The sequence below is a fragment of the Natrix helvetica genome (assembly GCF_964273705.1).
Source record: "Natrix helvetica genome assembly, chromosome: 1".
NCBI lineage: Eukaryota > Metazoa > Chordata > Lepidosauria > Squamata > Natricidae > Natrix > Natrix helvetica.
Genome location: NC_138548.1, coordinates 338,956,865 through 338,979,610, shown reverse-complemented (window position 1 = coordinate 338,979,610; position 22,746 = coordinate 338,956,865). Strand labels below are relative to the sequence as shown.

At 44.0% G+C, this 22,746-nt stretch overlaps 2 protein-coding genes across 7 annotated transcripts in view; both read right to left on the bottom strand.

Moving 5' to 3' along the window:
* The window catches only part of LOC309383804 (uncharacterized protein), a 90,105-nt gene extending 76,316 nt beyond the window's left edge, over positions 1-13,789 (bottom strand). Inside the window, exon 1 of the mRNA XM_081936732.1 lies at positions 13,716-13,789. The gene's annotated coding sequence lies outside the window, so the exon portion shown is untranslated. The remainder of the gene's footprint in view (positions 1-13,715) is intronic.
* Positions 6,592-22,746, bottom strand: part of LOC309383858 (zinc finger protein 446-like) — a 30,761-nt gene continuing 14,606 nt past the window's right edge. For 4 of the 6 annotated variants that reach the window (XM_081936829.1, XM_081936827.1, XM_081936828.1 and 1 more), the window contains one exon: positions 17,257-20,383. In XM_081936829.1, the coding sequence (XP_081792955.1) occupies positions 19,038-20,383 (1,346 nt within the window). In that variant the 3' untranslated portion in view covers positions 17,257-19,037. Of the gene's footprint in view, positions 8,685-9,969; positions 10,100-11,720; positions 11,789-11,908; positions 12,009-12,283; positions 12,911-13,706; positions 13,790-17,256; positions 20,384-22,746 lie in introns of those variants that run through there. The other 2 variants (XM_081936825.1, XM_081936826.1) reach the window with 2 other exon arrangements.

Sequence of the window (22,746 nt, the reverse complement as noted above, 5' to 3'; positions counted from 1 at the left end):
ATGCCACACACCTCTCCCAGCCACTTTTGTGGCTTTCTGGAGTGCCAAGAACCTTCGCGTTCTTCTCCGCACTCTCCTTGGCTCCTCGCGACGGCAATAGACGTCCAGAAGCGGCGGGGGCTGGAAACCCTAGCCCTAAAAGCCGATCTGGACATCTATTGCAGTCATGAGGAGTCGAGGCGAGCGCAGATAAGAGTGCGAAGGTTAGGGTTACTGAGCAACATGTGTGTGTGTGTGAGAGAGAGAGGCTGGAGTTACGTGCCCCCCGCACCCTCCCTCCCGGAGATCGAAGCGCCTGAAAGGGACAGGCAGGCTGCCACAGCTCCACTGAGAAGACATTTCTGAGAAGAGAAATTTCTCTGGTTGGGCTGCACCCGAGCTGGTGGAGCGCTGGCAACCGCCAGCCCGTCACCAGGGAGACAGCCAGTGAGGTGAGCTGTGTGGTTGCTCCGATCGCATGGGCACAGCTGGACTGGAGAAGTTTCTCTTCTCAGAAATGTCTTCTCAATGGAGCTGTGGCAGCCTGCCTGTCCCTTTCAGGAGCTTCGACTCTCGGGAAGGAGGGTGTGGGGGGGGGACATAAAGGGAGCCGCAGCTCCTATGAATGGGGGTGGCGGAGTTCGGCTTCTCTCTGCCATTTAAAGGAGAAAGATAGGACAAAAAGGAGAAGGAGAAGGAGAAAGAGGAGGTGGAGATGGAGGATAGTGGGATCCTTGCTGCTTTCTGAGCTTGGTGGTTTTCTTACAGACGTTTCATTACCAAAGTAGGTAACATCATCAGTGCTATTCAACTCAGATGCAACTGTTCATGTTTTATCTACTTTCTTTTCAGATCTATTTTTTAATCACTCTTTTTTACATCAGAATGCCAGGAGACTGACATAAGTTTACCATATTCCACTCGACCAGGCCAAGCAGATTGTTTCATCTTGTCCCCAGTGTTCTGGGGCATCCCCCTTTGGGGACACGGAAGTTAATCCCCGTGGTTTGGCCTCTAATCAACTATGGTGGATGTTACCTATGTTCCCTCTCTGGCTCCCTGGAAGTATATACATTTATCTATTTTTACCTATTCAGGAGTGCTGTGGGCCACATCTTAACAAGAAGAAACAGCTAATCATGCTATTTCTCATCTTTTTTCAGCTATTGCTATTTTGGGTCGATTTTTCTCTTTAAAAACTAATAATGGCCTGGCCTATTTTTCATTGGCCTTTTTTTGCAATTTTGTACAACTTGGAACACTGCTCTAATTCATGGGCTTCCTTACAATTCCACAGGTCCAGCCATTGTGGAATGTGCTAATTGGTCCTTTAAGGACTGTCTTCACAAACGAATGAAAAAGGAGGGATTCTCGGGTAGCCAACAATTTGGCATGGGTAACACAACAGGTAAAAAAAGTTTGTTTGCCTCCCCCTCTAAGGGGACGAGGATATGCTGTGCTTGCTTCTACAGGTCTTTGTGGATTCTAGCACATTGTGTTCATCCAGCTAAGGATGTCGTGGTATCAGTCCCCAAATCCAGTTCCAGAGATGACCAAGGTGACTCTACAGATGGCACAGTGGCCAATACGATATTGTCGGACCAGCTGTCCAGTGATGTGAAAAACCCTGACCTCCAAAGCGCAAGCAGTGCTGCAACAACGACACGTGGAACAAACCCCCGAGAACTTATGCGCTGCCATTTTTGCGGTTTTAACTGCCAATTCCTTAGTCATCATTTGTTTGTTTGATTGTTAATTGCTTCCCTTTAGCGATAGCTGCTGTCATCTCACCCAAAAACTCATTTGAACAGAGACTGAAGCAAAAATCTATGGGTGCAGCTAGCTAATATCACATAAACTGATGTCTTTTGCTTATCTGAATCATATGACATGGAAAATTTGCTTTCTACTTGCTTGATTCCTGTCTGCAGTAATTCAAAACTTCACTGGTTTGAGTAAATTGCTATTGAATGAAAACTTTAACTATAAGACTATATCTAGTTGGGGATTGATTGCCTATGATCCGCCCCCTGGATGCAACTGCTTTGTATACTCTGATAGTAGCAGTTCCTGACAATGCAACATGCACAAAAATAGTTACTTGTACATCGTCAAGTGAAAAACCTCACTGTTTTCATCTTAGTTCACCTGCTTTAAATTGTTCAGCTTTTAGGAGATTTCCTTTCACTTTGCTGATGTTTGGCTCTTGCAAGGATAGTTTTTACATATGGTCAAGAAACTTTTAATTATATATCCTGCTAATATTAGTGAAGCACAATGTTGTCTTAGCTAGTTAATTCCTGTTTTGCTTTCCAAACAGCAACTTCACTCAAGCCGTTTTCGACGTGGAGTCACGCTAGACAGCATTTGTGACTCTGAGATAGTTTTGCTTAATAAAGTAGAATATGTAGCATTGGCTATATTCATAGTGGGTGCGTCGGCGCTTGTTGCTTGTGCTAATTTTAATATTAATGTTGTGGGTAATTTGGTAAAAGTAATGTTACTTTTTTTAGCTATTTTAGTAATTAATGTGTTGTTTCAATCTTTTAGATAAATTACCATCCAGCAATTCAATATTTTACACAATTTGGCCTCTGATTTGAAAATTGATATTTTAAGATCTTGTGGGAAAGCTTTTGTGCTTGGTTGCCCACAGGTTTATTGGGAAATGTTATATGTTATTTAGTTATCATTTGTGCTATTTTGATTGGTGGGTGCTGTTTTATTCACTGCCTTCCCTCCGTTTGCAAAATATGTGTATCACAGCTTTTTGCCCTAAACCCTCACCTGCATTGCTTCAGGGTCAAGTACAGTATAAACAATTGCAAGGATATTCCTTTTTTGATTATGATCCTTTTACTAGCCCCTCTTACGATGCCTTGTCTAACAAAACAAAAAAGTGTGAGATGTAGCAATAGAGGAAACGTTACGTAAAGACATGTGCAGTAAAATGCCATGATCTCAGTAGCTGGTTACCTTGAATACCTATGAGCTCACCTAATTAGCAGAACCAGATGTGGGAAGAGAGGCAAGGTTACGTACAGACATGCGCATTAAACGGCCATGATCTCCATGACCAATGACCTCAACTGTTTATTAGAACCACGTAGTACCAGGAGATATGTGAAGCCTCCACTCTGGCTGGGATGGACTTAGATATTGACAAGTACAATGTACCAATAAGATGTTGTTGCTACCCCTGTTTTGCTTTGCTTGTTAAAACTGTATAAAAGCCAAATAAACTCTGTGTAAGGCAGACAGACGTTTTGGACACCGCTGCTGTGATGGATTTCTGAAACCTAGTCCCCAAATTTTATGAGTTTCCTTCTATTTCCCCCATCTACATTGCTAATTAAGGTTTTGGAGAGAACTGCGTCTCAGGAAGAACCCTGGGGCAACCCACTGTTTTCTTCTCTCCTGATAGATGTAGGTGTAATGTACGTCTACATTATAGATTTAGATGTACACATAGATACAATATAGATGCTGCCCTCCATGTATTCTTATGTGATTAAACTTCATTAATAATGGAACTTTTTCTTCTTCAATGGCTGTGCAAGCAGAATTTTTTTTTAAATTACAAGGATTAAAAGGATAATTGAGGAATTTTTTTTTGAGGAAACCTGTACATAAACAATAACTGCTCCATTGCCCTTAACACATGTCTTTATCTCAAGGCATTGTAAAATAAGAACAACCAGCGAAAATAAAAACCAACAAACTATTCCAAAAACAGTCTACTTAAGAAAACCAGTGGTGTCTCTAGCACATTGAAGTTTCTAGATGGAATGAGAAGAGAGCTGGAAGGGACCTTGGAGGTATTCTACTCCATCCCCCTGTTCAAGCAGGAGATCCGATACCATTTCAGACAAGTGACTGTCCAGTCTCTTCTTAAAAACCTCCAGTGTTGAACCACCTACAACTTCTGAAGGCAAGCTGTTCAACCGGTTTATTTTCCTCACTGTTGGGAAGGTTCTCCTTAATTCCAGGTAGCTTCTCTCCATTGTTTCTTGTTCTGTCCTCTGGTGCTTTTGAAAATGGCCTCTTCCTCTTTGTGGTAGTCACTGAAATACTGGAATACTACTATGATGATCCCCCTTGCTTTTCTGTAGTCTAGACTAGCCTAACCCCAATCCTGCTAGGCCTTTAATCATTTTAGTTGCTCTTCTTTGCATTTTTTCCAAAGTCTCAACATCTTATTTGCAATGTGATGACCAAAACTGGATGCAGTATTCCAAGTGTAGTCTTACTTAAGTCTTCATAAATCAGTATTAATACTTCAGGTTGTTTTTATTTTATGCCCGTTTATACAACCAAGGGTTAGATTAGCTTTTTTGGCGGCTGCCACACACTTGCTGACTCATGATTAAGTGATCGTCCACTGGGACTCCAAGGCCCCTCTCACAGTTACTGTTTTTGAGCCAGGTTTCACCTAATGTGTACTTGTACCTTTGGTTTTTCCTGTCCAGGTACAAAACCTTGCTTTTCTCCACATTAACTTTTATTTTGTTGGATAGGGCCCATTGTGCAAGTCTGTCAAGATCCTTCTGGATCCTGAGCTTGTTGTCTGGGGTGTTGGTTATTCCTGCCAGATTAGTATCATCAGGAAATTGGATGAGTGCCCCTCCTATTCCCTCATCTAAGTCATTTATGAAGATATTGAAGAGTACTGGGCCCAAGATGGAGCCTTTGGGTACTCCACTGCTTAGTTCCTTCCATGTAGACCTAGTGTCATGAAAAACTACTCATTGAGTATAGTTTGTCAGCCAGTTACAACTCCATCGGGTGGTGATGCTGTCTACCCCATATATTTATTCCACTTACTGTGTAGGAATCATTTGTGATATTTCTGTGGAGGATTGAAACTCACTTTCCTCCAAAAGAGCCACTCTGAAGGCTCTCTAGAGATTCAAGGAGGCCTCAAATATCAGCACTGAAAAAGCAAATTCAAGCCAACATGAGCCTCTAAAATCCAGACAACCGAAATACTTCCAAATATTGTTACTATATTTTAAATACAACCAAAGAGTAAAAGAGCATAATACATGACTAGAAAATAACAATATCATTGATATTTAATTTTATTTAAATCAGATTTAGACGACTTCTTAGTCTCCATCACACTTTAGAAGAGCAAAGTATGGCCGTAGTGCAGTGGTGGGTTGCAAGCGGTACGTCCTGGTAAGGGCATGTGGTAGCCTGCCCGGAGCACCGGATACCGTTCTGGTACAGTGCTCTGGAGGGCCCACCCGCCCACCCAAGCTCCTTACCAGTCTTTTAAGTCTTTGGTGCGTCCAAGCATGCACACAGCACGTACAGCTGAGCAGCTGGAGCATCGCAGAGGCTCATGGAAGTGGTAAGCCGCATGTACACGCTGGGGGACACATGCGCGTGTCCATGAGGACGCTGCGGGACCGGTTCCAACCATACCAGTTGGAACGGGATCCGGAACCCATCACTGCCGTAATACTTGAAAACAACAGGAAAAGCAGTTACACTGCCACTTAGAGGTTGGAGGCTGGATACATTGTTTTTTCTTCTTTCTCTTTGATTACTTGAGACTCAAGGCTCTTTCAGTTTGTTTACTGAGAGTGATAGTAGGAAGAGCACAAGTTGTTTTTACAGGTGCCTTTGGGGAGTTCTATCACTAGCTATTAGAGGGGAGACAACATTTTGACTTGAAAGATAATAAATGAACCTGTTTGAAGTTTATTAAAATAGCCTTGAATCCTATAGTGGCAGTGCCTGCAAAATTGGAAGAATGGCGCAGCAGGAAAAAGAAACTAACATTGTAATGCTTGAAAACAGATTTTACACATGCATTTGGCAGGTGGGGGCTTTTCATCATTCTAGGTCCTTTAGAGAAACAGGAATCCATCATCCCTTCAACTCTTCTCATGCACTGTACATTGATGTGCATGTGGCAATTCCTCAGATTATGAGGCCTTTCACTAAATAAGGCTCCTTGCTTCTCTATATATAGTACCTGGCTCAGGTTACAGTTCTACACTGTGGATGCAACTTTTGAGTCTTTTGGAATTCTTCGCACCACAGAGATGGCTCCCTGTCTCATTTGTGGTCAGGAAGATCAAAAGTAGTTTTCTGAAATAGTTTTTTTAAACTCAAGCTTTTTTAGTTTGGTCCCACTGATTTGTGATTGGCACCTTTCTTACCTCTTGTTGTGCTGCTGATGTTGGGATGCCCCACCTCCCGCCAGCCAGCTGGTTTGGGATCTCTGATATGCATGCGGCATGTGTATATTATTGCATGTCCATGGCACGGGCATGTTCGCATGCAAATATGAACAACTTTCAGTTAGGGCATGCAGGCACGTATAATTTTGGCAATCGGGGCCTAAAAGGTTCGCCATCACTGGCCTAGAATCTCTCGGCTGCACCATTCCAACTTTCCTGAGGATGGAGGAAAGTACTCTAATAAATTGGGTGTCTATTAATGAATCAGAAAGGGAAAAATGAGGGAAAATAGGGAAATTTAAAGCCTTTTGAGTGTGATCACGAGGGAAGAACAAACAAGTGGAGAGTAGGAATGGTACTTTTGAAAAGAAAATACATCATACTTAAATATAAATATCTTCAATAATCCAGATCGTAATTAAAATGACACCCGCCCATTGTTTTTTATTTTTGTTAGTAAATTCATATCCCTCGTTCAGACTATTGGGTCAAACTAAGAAAATAATTCCTTTCCAAGCTTAGTCTCTGTAAATAGGAAAATTCATAAATGTAACTTTCTAGAATTAACATATTGTTCTCACCCAAGTGTATCGCTGACTGGGAAATTAGGTCATTTCTCCTCCTCCTGCTTTTCCCCTGTGTGGATCCTCTTATGAAGAGTAAGGGCACTGCTTGTACTGAAGCCCTTTCCACACTCCGTGCATTTAGATGGTTTCTCTCCTGTGTGGATCCTTTGATGGGATGTAAGATCACTGATTGCTCTGAAGCTCTTTCCACACTTCATGCATTTCAATGGCCTTTCCCCTTTGTGATCCTTTTATGGACAGTAAGGGCACTGCTTGTACTGAAGCCCTTTCCACACTCCATGCATTTAAATGTCTTTTCCCCTGTATGGATCTTTTTATGGTCAGTAAGACGACTGTTTATCTTGAAGCTCTTTCCACACTCCATGCATTTGAATGGCTTCTCCCCTGTGGGGATCCTTTGATGGGATGTAAGACTATTACTTGTTCTGAAGCTCTTTCCACGCTCCATGCATTTATATGGCTTCTCCCCTGTGTGGATCCTTTTATGAATAACGAGGCCACTGGATTGGCTGAAGCTCTTTCCACACTCCATGCATTTAAATGGCTTTTCCCGTGTGGATCCTTTTATGGAGAGTCAGGGCACTGCTTGTACTGAAGCTCTTTCCGCACTCTATGCATTTAAATGATTTCTCCCCTGTGTGGATCCTTTGATGGTATGTAAGTTTACTGCTTGTTCTGAAGCCTTTTCCACACTCCATGCATTTATGTGGCTTCTCCCCTGTGTGGATTCTCTTATGGACATTAAGGGTACTGCTTGTACTGAAGCCCTTTCCACACTCCATGCATTTAAATGGCTTCTCCTCTGTGTGGATCCTTTTATGACTAATGAGGCCACTGGGCTGGGCGAAGCTCTTTCCACACTCCATGCATTTGTATGGCTTTTCACCTGTGTGGATGTTTTGATGGTGACTAAGGTGATTCCTCTGACAAAAAGACTTTTCACACACAATGCATTTGAAAGGCTTCTTCCCTGTGTGGGTCATTTGATGGAGAGTAAGAGAATGGTTTATCCTGAAGCTCTTTCCACACTCCATGCATTTATATGGTTTTGCCCCTGTGTGGATACTTTTATGCATAACGAGGCCACTGGATTGGCTGAAGCTCTTTCCACACTCCATGCATTTGTATGGTTTCTCCCCTGTGTGGATCCTTTTGTGGAGAGTAAGGGCACTGCTTGTACTGAAACCCTTTCCACACTCCATGCATTTAAATGATTTCTCCCCCGTGTGGATCCTTTTATGACTAATGAGGCCACTGAGCTGGATGAAGCTCTTTCCACACTCCATGCATTTGTATTTCTTCTCACCTGTGTGGATACTTTGATGGGATTTAAGGTGATTTCTCTGACTAAAGGACTTTCCACACTCAAAGCATTCGAATGGCTTCTCCCCTGTGTGGGTCCTTTGATGGAGAGTAAGAGAATAGTTTACCTTGAAGCTCTTTCCACACTCCATGCATTTATGTGGCTTCTCCTTGTGGTTGCTTTCCTGAGCAGTCAAAGTCTTTCTTTCACAGAAGCTCTTTCCATTCTCCAAGCCTTTCTCCAGATTCTCCCCTCTGGGAAGACTTTTATGTGATGTAAGAGGCCCATTTTCCTGAAAAAATGGAAAACACCAATTGTAATTTTTTCCATTGTCGTTGGGTATATAATCCCGTCCTTTGGATGTGGATGGATAGTGTTCATTTACCTCTAATGTGTCTTTGGATAGTTTCCCCATATAATTCTTCTGAATTTTCACCTCTTCCTCAAGAAGCTCCTGCATGTGAGCCTCAATGGAAGATGAGCTTTCCTTATTCCAATTACTTGAGGGGTTTCTCTCCTGCCTGTGGAATTCTGTTTGAATTGCAGGCTTCTCCATTTCGTCTCCATGCCTGAACCCTTGGAATGATTCCCTTGACTCTTCATGATCCTGCTCATTAACACCTTAAAGGGGAAAGAGAAATAAACAAGGTTAAAGGAAAATACCAATCAGTCGGAAGTCATATTGCCTTCTGAAACTTTTCAGACTCTAAGACATAGCATGTTTGATTGCTTACAATGGTGTAAATGATAATTTCCACATTAACCATAAAAGATTTAAGAATAGCAAACATTCTTTTTCTTTATCATTATCCATAGATATTCAAATCCCAACAAGGGTCAGCGCTGACGTAATGAAAAATCAGAGGAAGCATCCAAAGTTGTATTAGGAGAAAACCTAACGTTTATTGGAAAGGTACCAATTCAGGGGTGGGATTCAAATTTTTCTACTACCAGTTCTGGGGTGTGGCTTGGTGGGCGTGGCAGGGAAAGGTTACTGCAAACTCCCCATTTTCGGGAGGCAGGGAATAGGTGTGAGTGGGGCCAGTCAGACGGGGTATTTACTGGTTCTCCGAACTACTTAAAATTTCCATTACTGGTTCTCCAGAATGGGTCAGAACCTCCTCTTTTTCTTCTTAAATAAACTATGTTTCACTTGCATTTTGTTTTTTATTTGCCAAAAATCACATGATTGAAGGGGAGGAAAATACTAGTGTTCTTCTATTAAGCTGAAGCTGCATGTTTGCAATGGGAAACCGTCACCATTTCACTCCCAATTCTAAGGCGCAGGATAGAAATAAAACAGAACTAGTTAACCCACTTACTTGAATGACAAGGCCTCATAGCAATAGCACTTAGACTTATATATCGCTTCACATGGCTTTACAGCCCTCTCTAAGCGGTTTTCAGAGTCAGCATATTGCCCCCAACAATCTGGGTCCTTACTTTACTGACCTCAGAAGGATGGAAGGCTGAATCAACCTTGAGCCTGGTGGGATTTGAACTGCCAAATTGCAGGCAGCCGGCAGGCAGCAGAAGTAGCCTGCAGTACTGCATTCTAACCACTGCGCCATCACGGCTTCACAGGACTGATATGGAATTATCTGGGCCAAAAAAGCTGAAATCTGCGATGGAGTTTAACATTACATCAAGACAAGGAATGACTTTGCCACTGACATGTTTAAATAGAGATAGAAAATACATCAGATGTGAAATGGCACAGGATGCATCTAAAGAGAATGTCATGGATCTATTTCCTTCCTAGGAGCAGGAGAATGTCATGTTTCTACCTGCTTCCTCTCCAGAGATGACATCAATTTGAGATTTTTTAAATGAGAAACAGCCAGAGGTATCCAACTACAAAAAGTCTTCCTGAATTCTCTGTCTGCAGAGTAGGAAACACCCTTACCAAGAGAGGCCACGTTCCTGTAATTTTCCATCATGACTTCCCAATGCAGAGCTTTTTCGTCAGGATCCAGCTGAGACCATTCCTCCTCGGAGAAATACACAGCCACCTCCTCGAAGGAGACAAGGCCGTCCTGATGGGGAAAGAGAGTACACAGAAGGCCCAGGAGGAATTGTTTAGAAAAAGATCCTATCGCTTATAAATTCTCAAAGCAAAGCTATGCACTTAGATAAATGGATCAGCTTAGTAGCATTCCAGGGTTTATGTGAGAAAACAGACAGAGAAAAGGTTTGGATTGAAGAAATATTTTGAGTAGTGTTATGCCACAACATCTACGTTTATACTGTTGTTGCTCTCTGGTTCCATCTAGTGGCCGGAGAGAGAAACACATCCCAAGTATATTATTTTGGAGCCTATTCCACTCATTTGCCAATCAGCCTGCCTCTCAAACCAAGTGCATGATGGGAAGCCTGACTCCTTAAGATCTTGTGAAAAAATAAAGTGGAACCACAACTGATGACCTTTTTCTATCGGTCCACAATAGAAAGCGTCCTCACTCATTGCACTACGGTGTGCTATGCTGGCTTGACAGCCGCGGATAGAAAGACTTTACAGAGGGTGGGGAGCACAGCACAAAATATCATGGGGTAGACGACATCGCTAGGGCTCCCTGCCTTAGGAGAGCGAAGAAAATCCTCAGGGAGGACTCACACCCTGGTCAGCCCTTCTTTCCTCTCCTACCATCGGGTAGGAGATATAGAAGCATAGTCAGCCGCACAAACAGGCTGACGAACAGTTTTTATCCGTGGACTGTCTGAGTCCTGAATGAAAAATAACATTACAACAACAGTATGGGAAAAAGTGAAAGGAAAACACTACTTGGAAATACCAAGATGGCTTTCAACAATGGGAGGTTTGACACATCCGAATATTAGGAATATGAGAAACATTATTAGATACAAAGATATTTTATCAGAAAGGGGAGAACTAAAGCAGAAAAAAAGAACTAGAAGAACAAGGGATTGATATAGACTGTTTACACAAATAGAATCAAGATATGAAAATGGTTTTAACTTGAGAAGCTCAGAATTGGATAAGATACTTATGGGAACACATGAAAAAATGATTAAGAAACTAGATAGTTATTTACTTAGTATTAAATTAGAGGAAGAAGAAGTAAAAGAAACAATGATAGCATGGGCAAAAAACTTTGGTTACACGATAGAATTAGAAAAATGGCAACAACTATGGGAAAGGAACAGGCAACTGCATATTAAGAAAATTTGCATAAAATGTTTTATAGATGGCACATGCCACCCGAAAGTTTAGAGGGAGAGATTAGAAAGAGGAAGACGGAAGGAGAAAGGCGAGGGAAAGAAGGGAAAAGGATCAGAAGGAAGGGAGGGGTAGTGAGAGTAGGAGAGAGGATAGGAAGGGGAATAAGAGAGGAGGGGTGGGGGAGGGAGGGGAAGAAGAAAAGAGAAAGGAGAGGAGGAAAGAAGGAGGTAGAGAAGAAGGGAGGTTGGGAGGAAAGGAGACGGAATAAGAAGTAGGGTTGTTGTAAAATAAGATGGATAGATGGGGTGGAAGGAAAGCCGCCCTGATTGTATTTTTAAACTTCTAAATGAATTGTGATAAATGTTAAAAGATAACACATAAATATTAACAGTACTTATGAGAATGTATATTTGTGAATACAAGAAATAAAAATAAAAGTTTTTTTAAAAAAATCTAAGAAATTAATTTCCTCTTACTTGAAGTGGAGTTTCAACCATTCTTTCAGTTCCACCATCAGGAAGGGTCAACTTCCTTCTATTCTTCCCTACGGGGGAGACAGAAATTACACTGCATAATTCATAACATGGGAGTTCTATAGAAGAGAAGGCATAGAGAAGATGAAACAGTTGAGATCTCTCTGGGGAATGGGAGAGCTTTAGATTACCTCCAGTCATGTCCATATTTGGAACATCCTGAGAGATTTCCGGAGATAAACTTGAAGGATGCCTCCTTCCCTCAGGATCTCTGATTTCCACCATGAAGGACTTGTAAAAGTAGGCAGGAAACAACAAGAAGAATAAATGGACAATACACATCGAAAAGTGGATTCTTCTTCTGTGAACACCCCACCAAAGCCCCGGAAATCCATCCGTGAGGCTGGAAATTAGGAAAGGAACGACTATCACAAATAAAAGAACAAGGTCCTACAAGAATTAGAAGAATCTCCATGTATAATGAATGCTAAAGAACTCTGGTAGGCATGAGTTAAGAATTCCAACCCACTGTTAGATTTAGTGCATTAGATTAGAAGGTCTCTCACCTGCCAGTCAATCTTCTCCTTCTGCTCCTCCACCTGGCTCAGGAGATAACCTTCCACCAGGGCCACCGCCTGGGAGCTGGTCTCTGCTCCACACTCTCGTACCCAGCTCTCAATGTTCAGGGGCAGAAGCGCCAAGAACTGTTCCAAAACAACCAGGTCCAGCATCTGTGCTTTTGTGTGCATTTCTGGTCTCAACCATCGACTACAAAAGGAATGGAGTCGGCTGCATAGTCCTCGCGGTCCTTCATTCTCTTTGTATTGGAAGCTCCTGAACTTCCAGGGCTGAACTTCTGAAAGGCTGGTTGTCTCCTCCAGTATCTTCTGCCCAGTTCTTGCCCAGATCTCCCCATCGCTCCCAGGCTGGAAACCAGGAGGGTCTTTTCCAATCCCCTCACTTCCTAAAGATTGGCTTTTCATTCTTTCTCTGTCTTGTAGTGCAATGCCAAATGGGTCTAGGGAATCTTATGGATCTCCAAACACCTTTGTTTTCATAGTACCATTCATGTAGCAATAGTCAGGCAAGTCTTTCAGCCTTCTTGGTCCATTTTTTTGCCTCCAAATGAGTCAGTATAAATGGTTTCCAATTTTATTGCTTCCCAGAGAGGTGGTACAAATGGTTTCCAATTTCTATATATGAGATTAAACACAAAATGGTGGATTTTACCCCAGAAGAACAATCGATGGAAAGATATATTTTTCTGAGCTAGTACAGGATTGTACACATTGAGCACTTAGCCGTTGTGCAGGAATGTGTGTAAATAAATAAATGCATTTTGGATCATTATTTTAATTTCTTTTTTTCTCACAATGTAGGGCTTGCTTTATAAAAACCTAAATCTGCATTTACCTACAAAGAGGCTTTTACCCAACACGCCAAACTCTAATAGGTGAACAAACCATGAAAGTTCACTTTAAAAAATGAAATTCAAAAAAGTGACCTGCTTTTGACGTTTTCTTTTGAACTCCTGGGGATCCAACCCAATTTTAGTCTCCTGCAGCACCTAAGGAGAAGGCGGGCAGAATCTCCTGCAGTTTCTCCCTTGCAACCATCTTCTTATTCCCTGCTCCAGATTTCCCCTCCAGGCTCTCCCCTTCTCCGACCTCGGAGCTTCCTCCAGGCTATTGGGGGTGGGGGTGGGGGGAGGATTCTTTCCTGCTTCTGGTTAAAAGAAGGATCCCTCCTCTCTGCGGATTTGTTCCTGGGACAACGCGGCTCCTCCTGAGCACCGCTTCCCTCTGCCTGGCACCTGCATGAAGAGGGGCGGCAGGGGAACATGGGATCCCGGGCTCTCCCACTCCCAGGACTCCGAAGATGGAACCTGCATGAGGACTTGGCTTCTCTCCCTTCCTTCTCTAGCACCAGCATCCCCTGTTCCCCCCTCCCCATTTGCACGCGGAGACTCACACACACACCGCCACATACTCTGCCCACCTGGAGTTCTCCCTTCAAGACTTCCCTGCACCCACTCAAACCTCCTGCGAAGCTCAAAGGGTTAAATAGAGACGTCAGATCCAATGACGTCACATCCCTTCCATTCTCCTTTGGTAAATCACCTCTGATGTCCGCCCTCCAGTGGTCGAATGGGGAATCGCACGGCGTCCGTTTCTCGTTTTAGAGGGACACACCTGGCGGATTCTTGCGTGCATGGAAGGGGCTTATGCAAAGGGTGGAAATGGTGCCTTTTCCATCAGGGCCCAGAAAGGAAGAGGTTGTTTTCCTCCCTATCCATAACCCTTCTTTATCCAATCGCTTCTGACAGAGTTACACCCACGTGCCCCCTTTCACTTTTAAGAAGGGTTCCTGTAAGAAAGCTACATCCTTTTATACAGGGAGCGAAGGGGCACAGAAGAAATCGGATTCAGCCTTCTTCTTACTCAAGAGATTCAAAATATAGAATTCCAAGTAACATAGTTGGAAGGGATATTTCATGTTGTGTAGCCCAATTCCCTGCTCCAGCAGAAAATCCCACACCATCGCAGACCAATGCCTGTCCAATGTCTTCTTGAAAAGCTGCAGTGATAGAACACCCAAAACCTCTGGAGTCCAGCTGTTCCACTAGTTAATTGTTCTGTCAGGAAATTTCTCTGTGACAACCCCTCATATATTGGAAGGCTCCTGTTACGTCATCCCTTGTTCTCTCTCTTAGAACCCAGTTCCTGCAACTGTTCATGCTTTAATCTCCTAATCATCTTCTTTGATGTTCTTTGCGATATTTCTAGAGTGCCCACTGTTGAGCCAGATATCTCCTCTTCCATAGAAGTACTTTTATTATTTTCCTGCCTGTTTAAAAGCTGAACTGCATAATTTTGGATAGGGCCCAGTGTTCAAATCTGTTGAGATCCTTCTGGACCTTGAGCCTAACTTCTAAAGCGTTGGCTGTTCACTCTAGCTTGGTGTTGTCCCCAAATTTTATGAGTTTCCTTCTATTTCCCCCAACTACATTGCTAATTAAGATTTTGGAGAGAACTGCGTCTCAGGCAGAACCCTAGGGTAACCCACTTTTTGCTTCCCTCCGTATAGATGTAGGTGTAATGTACGTCTACATTATAGATTTAAATGTACACATAGATAAAATATAGATGCTTCCCTCCATGTATTCTTATGTGATTAAACCTCATTAATAATGGAGCTTTTTCTTCTTCACTGGCTGTGCAAGAATTTTTTTTTAAATTACAAGATATTAAAAGGATAATTGAGGAATTTGTTTTTGAGGAAACCTGTACATAAACAATAACTGCTCCATTGCCCTTAACACATGTCTTTATCTCAAGGCATTGTAAAATAAGAACAACCAGCGAAAATAAAAACCAACAAACTATTCCAAAACGAGTCTACTTAAGAAAACCAGTGGTGTCTCTAGCACATTGAAGTTTCTAGATGGAATGAGAAGAGAGTTGGAAGGGACCTTGGAGGTATTCTACTCCATCCCCCTGTTCAAGCAGGAAATCAGATACCATTTCAGACAAGTGACTGTCCAGTCTCTTCTTAAAAACCTCCAGTGTTGAACCACCTACAACTTCTGAAGGCAAGCTGTTCAACCGGTTTATTTTCCTCCTTAATTCCAGGTTCCTTCTCTCCATTGTTCCTTGTTCTGTCCTCTGGTCCTTTTGAAAATGGCCTCTTCCCCTTTGTGGTAGTCACTGAAATACTGGAATACTACTATGATGATCCCCCTAGGTTTTCTGTAGTCTAGACTAGCCTAACCCCAATCCTGTCAGGCATTTAATCATCTTAGTTGCTCTTCTTTGCACTTTTTCCAAAGTGTCAACATCTTTTTTGCAATGTGGTGACCAAAACTGGATGCAGTATTCCAAGTGTAGTCTTACTAAGTCTTCATAAATCAGTATTGATACTTTGATTCTATGCCCGTTTATACAACCAAGGGTTAGATTAGCTTTTTTGGCAGCTGCCACACACTTGCTGACTCATGATTAAGTGATTGTCCACTGGGACTCCAAGGTCCCTCTCACAGTTACTGTTTTTGAGCCAGGTTTCACCTAATGTGTACTTGTACCTTTGGTTTTTCCTGTCCAGGTGCAAAACCTTGCTTTTCTCCACATTAACTTTTATTTTGTTGGATAGGGCCCATTGTGCAAGTCAGTCAAGATCCTTCTGGATCCTGAGTTTGTCGTCTGGGGTGTTGGTTATTCCTGCCAGATTAGTATCATCAGGAAATTGGATATGAGTACCCCTTCTATTCCCTCATCTAAGTCATTTATGAAGATATTGAAGAGTACTGGGCCTAAGACGGAACCTTGTGGTACCCCACTGCTTAGTTCCCTCCATGTAGACGTAGTGTCATGAAGGACTACTCATTGAGTATAGTTTGTAAGCCGGTTACAACTCCCATCGGGTGGTGATGCTGTCTATTCCATATATTTATTCCCCTTACTGTGTAGGAATCATTTGTGATCTTTCTGTGAATTTCTGTGGAGGACCGAAACTCACTTTCCTCCAAAAGAGCCACTCTGAAGGCTCTCTAGAGATTCAAGGAGGCCTCAAATATCAGCACTGAAATAGCAAATCCAAGCCAACACGAGCCTCTAAAATCCAGACAGGGATTTTTTGCCCCCATGCAAATACTTAATTTTTTAAAAATCAGATTTAGACGACTTCTTAGTCTCCATCACTTTTGAGCAGCGAAGTATGGCCGTAATGCTTGAAAAAAGATTTTGCACATGCATTTGGGGTGGGGGCTTTTCATCGTTCTAGGTCCTTTAGAGAGAAAGAGGAATCCATCATCCTTTCAGCTCTTCTCACTCACTGTACATTGATGCCCATGTGGCAATTCCCTCAGATTATGAGGCCTTTCACTAAATAAAGCTCCATGCTTCTCTACACATAGTACCTGGCTCAGGTCACAGTTCTACACTGTGGATGCAACTTTTGAGTCTTTTGAAATTCTTCACATCACAGAGATGGCTCCCTGTCTCATTTGTGGTCAGGAAGATCAAAAATAGTTTTCTGAAATAGTTTTTTTAAAACTCAAAAGCTTTTTTAGTTTGGTCCCACTGATTTGTGATTGGCACCTTTCTTACCTCTTGCCATGCTGCTGATGTTGGGATGCCCCACCTCCCGCCAGCCAGCTAGTTTCGGATCCCTGATGTGCATGTGCATATTATTGCATGTCCATGGCATGGGCATGTTCGCATGCAAATATGAACACCTTTCAGTTAGGGCATGCAGGCGCGCATAGTTTTGGCAATTGGGGCCTAAAAGGTTCGCCATCACTGGCCTACAATCTCTCGGCTGCACCATTCCAACTTTCCTGAGGATGGAGGAAAGTACTCTAATAAATTGGGTGTCTATTAATGAATCAGAAAGGGAAAAATGAAGGAAAATAGGGAAATTTAAATCCTTTTGAGTGTGATCACGAGGGAAGAACAAACAAGTGGAGAATAGGAATCTTACTTTTGAAAAGAAAATAAATCGTACTTAAATATAAATACCTTCAATAATCCAGATCATAATAAAAATGACACTCATCCATTGTTTTTTATTTTTGTTGGAACATATTGTTCCCACCCAAGTGTATCGCTGTATGGGAAATTAGGTCATTTCTCCTCCTCCCGCTTTTCCCCCATGTGTATCCTCCTATGAAGAGTAAGGGCACTGCTTGTAGTGAAGTCCATTCCACACTCCATGCATTTGATTGATTTCTTCCCTGTATGGATCCTCTTATGGAGTGTAAGATAATAGTTTCCACTGAAGGTCTTTTCACATTCCATGCATTTAAATGGTTTCTCCCCTGTGTGCATCCTTTGATGGATTGTAAGATGACTGCTTCTTCTGAATCTCTTTCCACACTCCATGCATTTGAATCGCTTTTCCCGTGTGGGTCCTCTTATGGAGTAAGGGCACTGCTTGTATTGAAGCTCTTTCCACACTCCGTGTATTTAAATGGTTTCTTCCCTGTCTGGATCCTTTTATGATTAATGAGGTTTGTGGTTTGTCTGAAGCTCTTTCCACACTCCGTGCATTTATATGGCTTCTCCCCTGTGTGGATCCTTCGATAGGATGTAAGTTTACTGCTTGTTCTGAAGCCCTTTCCACACTCCACGCATTTATATGGCTTCTCCCCTGTGTGGATCCTTTTATGAGTAATGAGGCCATGGGGGTGGCTGAAGCTATTTTCACACTCCATGCATTTACCGTGTTTCCCCGAAATTATGACATGTCCTGATAATAAGACCATGCCATATTTTTCCTGTGGAAAAAAATATACATGCTCCCCCAATAATATGCCCCCTGGACAACCCCCCCCCCTCCAGCCAGGCCACTCACCAACCTAGCGATATCCCAAAGGTTCAAAGTCGCAGGAGCCGGGAGGTGGGGGGCAAAGGTGCTCACATTGCTTGACGCCTTTGGAATACCGCTAGGTTGGTGGATAGCGCTGTGCCCAGCTGGAACAGAGGGTTGCTGGGTAGCTGCTCTCACAAGCAGCCGCCTGGCAACACCCCTTTCCAGCCGGCCAGAGCGCCACTCACTGACCCAGTAATATCCCAAAGGCGCTAAGCCACGTGGCGCTCTGCGCGGCTGGAAAGAGAGGTTGCACGAGCACTTGTTCTGCCTCCAACTCACGTGCCTCCCTGCCTCACCATGCCCAACTCTCCCTGCAGGTCTGGGACAGGGCGCCGCCACCCCACTACCGCTGGCATCGCCGCCCCGCTGCCACCACCATGCTCCTAGCATAACCAGCTTCCAAACTCTGGAAATCCGCTGCCGTACTGGTACTCTCTCTGTACCAGAGTCTTCCAACAGCCAGCCCACAACCATAGAGCGTAGTCCCAGAGCGGCCTCTGCAGGAAGACTCGACAGCAGAGCTCCGGAGTTTGGAAGCCGGTTATGCTTGCAGAATGGGGGCGGCAGAGAGGCGCCGGCAGCAGCTGGCCCAACCCTGCAGGGAGAGTTGGGCATGGTGAGGCAGGGAGGCACGCGAGCTGGAGGCAGAACAAGTAATCGCGCAATCTCTCTGTCAGGCCGGGCAAAGCACCACGTGGTTTAGCGTCTTTGGGATATTACTAGGTCGGTGACTGGCACTTTGCCTGGCTGGAAAGGGGCATTGCTGGGCAGCTGCTCATGAGTGTGGTCATCTCATGACACATTGTTGCGCTGCTGCGACAGCGCAACACAGCAGTTTGCCCCGAGGATGTGCCCGGCTCTTCGGGCGCCCGCTCGCAAGAGAGCAGCCACCCGGCAAACCCAAACCAATAAGCCCCCCCCGATAATAAGGCCCAAGCAAAATGTGGGGGGTCAAAATAAAATAAGACCCTGTCTTATTTTCGGGGAAACACGGTATATGGCTTCTCCCGTGTGGATCATTCTATGAGCAATAAGATGACTGTTAAAACTAAAGGTCTTTCCACACTCCATGCATTTAAATGATTTCTCTCCTGTGTGGATCCTTTTATGATTAACGAGGCTACTGGATTGGCTGAAGCTCTTTCCACACTCCATACATTTGTATGGTTTCTCCCCTGTGTGGATCCTTTTGTGGAGAGTAAGGGCACTGCTTGTACAGAATCCCTTTCCACAATCCATGCATTTATATGGCTTTTCCCCTGTGTGGATCCTTTTATGAGTAATGACACCACTGGATTGGCTGAAGCTCTTTCCACACTCCATACATTTGTATGGTTTCTCCCCTGTGTGGATCCTTTTGTGGAGAGTAAGGGCACTGTTTGTACTGAAGCCCTTTCCACACTCCATGCATTTGTATTTCTTCTCACCTGTGTGGATACTTTGATGGGATTTAAGGTGATTTCTCTGAGTAAAAGACTTTCCACACTCAAAGCATTCGAATGGCTTCTCCCCTGTGTGGATCCTTTGATGGAGAGTAAGAGAATGGTTTAACCTGAAGCTCTTTCCACACTCCAAGCAGCTATATGGCTTCTCTCCTGTGTGGATCCTTTTATGAATAATGAGGCTACTTGCCTGGATGAAGCTGTTTCCACACTCCATGCATTTGTATTTCTTCTCACCTGTGTGGATACTTTGATGGGATTTAAGGTGATTTCTCTGACTAAAGGACTTTCCACACTCAAAGCATTCGAATGGCTTCTCCCCTGTGTGGGTCCTTTGATGGAGAGTAAGAGAATAGTTTACCTTGAAGCTCTTTCCACACTCCATGCATTTATGTGGCTTCTCCTTGTGGTTGCTTTCCTGAGCAGTCAAAGTCTTTCTTTCACAGAAGCTCTTTCCATTCTCCAAGCCTTTCTTCAGATTCTCACCCCTGGGAAGAATTTTTTGTGATGTAAGAGACCCATTTTCCTGAGAAAATGGAAAAGACCCAGTATAATTTTTTCCATTGTCTTTGGGTATATAATCCAGTCCTTTGGATGTGGATGGATAGTACTCATTTACCTCTAATGTGTCTTTGGATAGTTTCCCCATATAATTCTTCTGAATTTTCACCTCTTCCTCAAGAAGCTCCTGCATGTGAGCCTCAATGGAAGATGAGCTTTCCTTATTACAATTACTTGAGGGGTTTCTCTCCTGCCTGTGGAATTCTGTTTGAATTGCAGGCTTCTCCATTACATCTCCATGCCTGAAACCTTGGAATGATTCCCTTGACTCTTCATGATCCTGCTCATTAACACCTTCAAGGGGAAAGAGAAACATGACAGCAAGGTTAAAGGAAAAGTCCAGTCAGTCGGAAGTCATCATTATTGCCTTCTGAATCTTTTCAGACTCTAAGACATAGCATGTTTGATTGCTTACAATGGTGTAAATGATAATTCCCACATTAATGAAGCATAAAAGATTTAAGAATAGCAAACATTCTTTTTCTTTATAATTATCCATAGATATTCAAATATCAATAAGGGTCAGCGCTGACGTAGTGAAAAATCAGAGGAAGCATCCACAGATGTATTAGGAGAAAACCTAACGTTTATTGGAAGGGTACTAATTCAGTGGTGAGCTTCAAATTTTTCTACTACCAGTTCTGGGGTGTGGCTTGGGGGGGGGGGGCTTGGCTTGGTGGGCGTGGCAGGGAAATGTTACTGCAAACTCCCCATTCTCGGGAGGCAGAGAACAGGTGAGGGTGGGGCCAGTCAGACGGGGTATTTACTGGTTCTCCGAACTACTTAAAATTTCCATTACTGGTTCTCCAGAATGGGTCAGAACCTCCTCTTTTTCTTCTTACATAAATTATGTTTCACTTGCATTTTGTTTTTGTTTTTTGTTTTTTGTTTGTTTGTTTTAATAGATTTATATGCTGCCCTTCTCCCAAAGGACTCAGGGCAGCATACAAAATTAAAAAAAACACATATTACAAAAGTTAAAAGGAAATTAGAAACAATCCAAAAAACAAACCCAATTAATATAACACTAACATTTTTAAAATTAGATAAAATTAACAGGCCAGCCGACTTGCTGGAAAAGCCAACTTTTTAGGGCGCATCGCAAGGACCGGAGGTCGGGGATTATGCGAAGCTCCAGGGGCAGCTCATTCCAGAGGGAAGGCGCTCCCACAGAGAAGGCTCTCACCCTGGGGGTCACTAGCGAACACTGTATGGCCGACGGCACGCTGATGAGGCCAACTCTGTGGGATTGCACTGGACAGTGGGAGGCTACTGGTGGCAGAAGGTGGTCTTGCAGGTACCCTGGGCCTAAGCCATGGAGCGCTTTAAAGGTCATAATTAATACCTTGAATCGCACCCGGAAAACAACCAGCAACCAGTGCACGCCGCCTAAAAGGGGAGTAATATGGGAGCACCTAGGTACCCCCATGATAACCCGCGCAGCCGCATTCTGGACCAGCTGCAGCCTCCGGGTGCTCTTCAAGGGCAGCCCCATGTAGAGAGCGCTGCAGTAGTCCAGGCGAGAAAGGACGAGGGCATGAGTGACTGTGCATAGAGCATCCCGATCCAGGAAGGGGCGCAACTGACGTACTAGGCGAACCTGGTAAAAGGCCCCCCTGGTCACGGCTGTCAGGTGTTCTTCTAAACTAAGCCGCGTGTCCAGGAGGACTCCCAGATTGCGGAACCTCTCTGAGGGGGCTAAAATTTCTCCCCCTATCATCAAAGATGGAACAAGATGCAGAAATCGGGATGACGGAAACCATAGCCACTCAGTCTTGGAGGGATTGAGCTTGAGCCTGTTCCTCCCCATCCAGATCCGCACAGCCTCCAGACATCAGGACATCACATCGAGGGCATCGTTTGGGTGGTTTGGGGTAGAGATGAAAAGTTGGGTATCATCAGCATATTGATGATACCGTACCCCAAAACCACGGATGATCTCACCCAGTGGTTTTATATATATGTTGAACAGGAGGAGTGAGAGAACCGACCCCTGGGGCACCCCACAAGTGGTGCGCCTCGGGTTCGATCCCTGCCCTCTAGTCAACACGAACTGCGACCGATCCGACAGGTAGGAGGAGAACCACCGTAAAACGGTGCCCCCACTCCCAACCCCCCGAGTCGTCGCAGTAGGATACCATGGTCGATGGTATTGAAAGCCGCCGAGAGGTCTAATAGGACCAGGACAGAGGAGCAGCCCCTGTCCCGGGCCCGCCAGAGATCATCGACCAACGCGACCAATGCCGTCTCCGTGCTGTACCCGGGCCTGAAACCTGACTGAAACGGATCCAGGTAGACAGCTTCATCCAGGTACTGGGGAAGCTGATGTGCTACCATACTCTCAACAACCTTTGCAAGAAAGCGAAGGTTGGAGACCAGACGATAGTTGGCTCAAGAAGCTGGATCCAGGGAAGGCTTCTTAAGGAGGGGCCTCACCACCGCCTCCTTCAAGGTGGTGGGAAAGAATCCCTCTCTCAATGAAGTGTTGATAATCGCCTGGAGCCAGCCTCATGTCACCACCCGGGAAGCCGAAATTAACAAAGAGGGACATGGGTCCAGCACACAAGTGGCAGCATTGAGTCTTCCCATAATCCTGTCCATGCCCTCGGGGGTCACAGGGTCAAACTCATCCCAGATTGTCTCCACAAGATTCATCC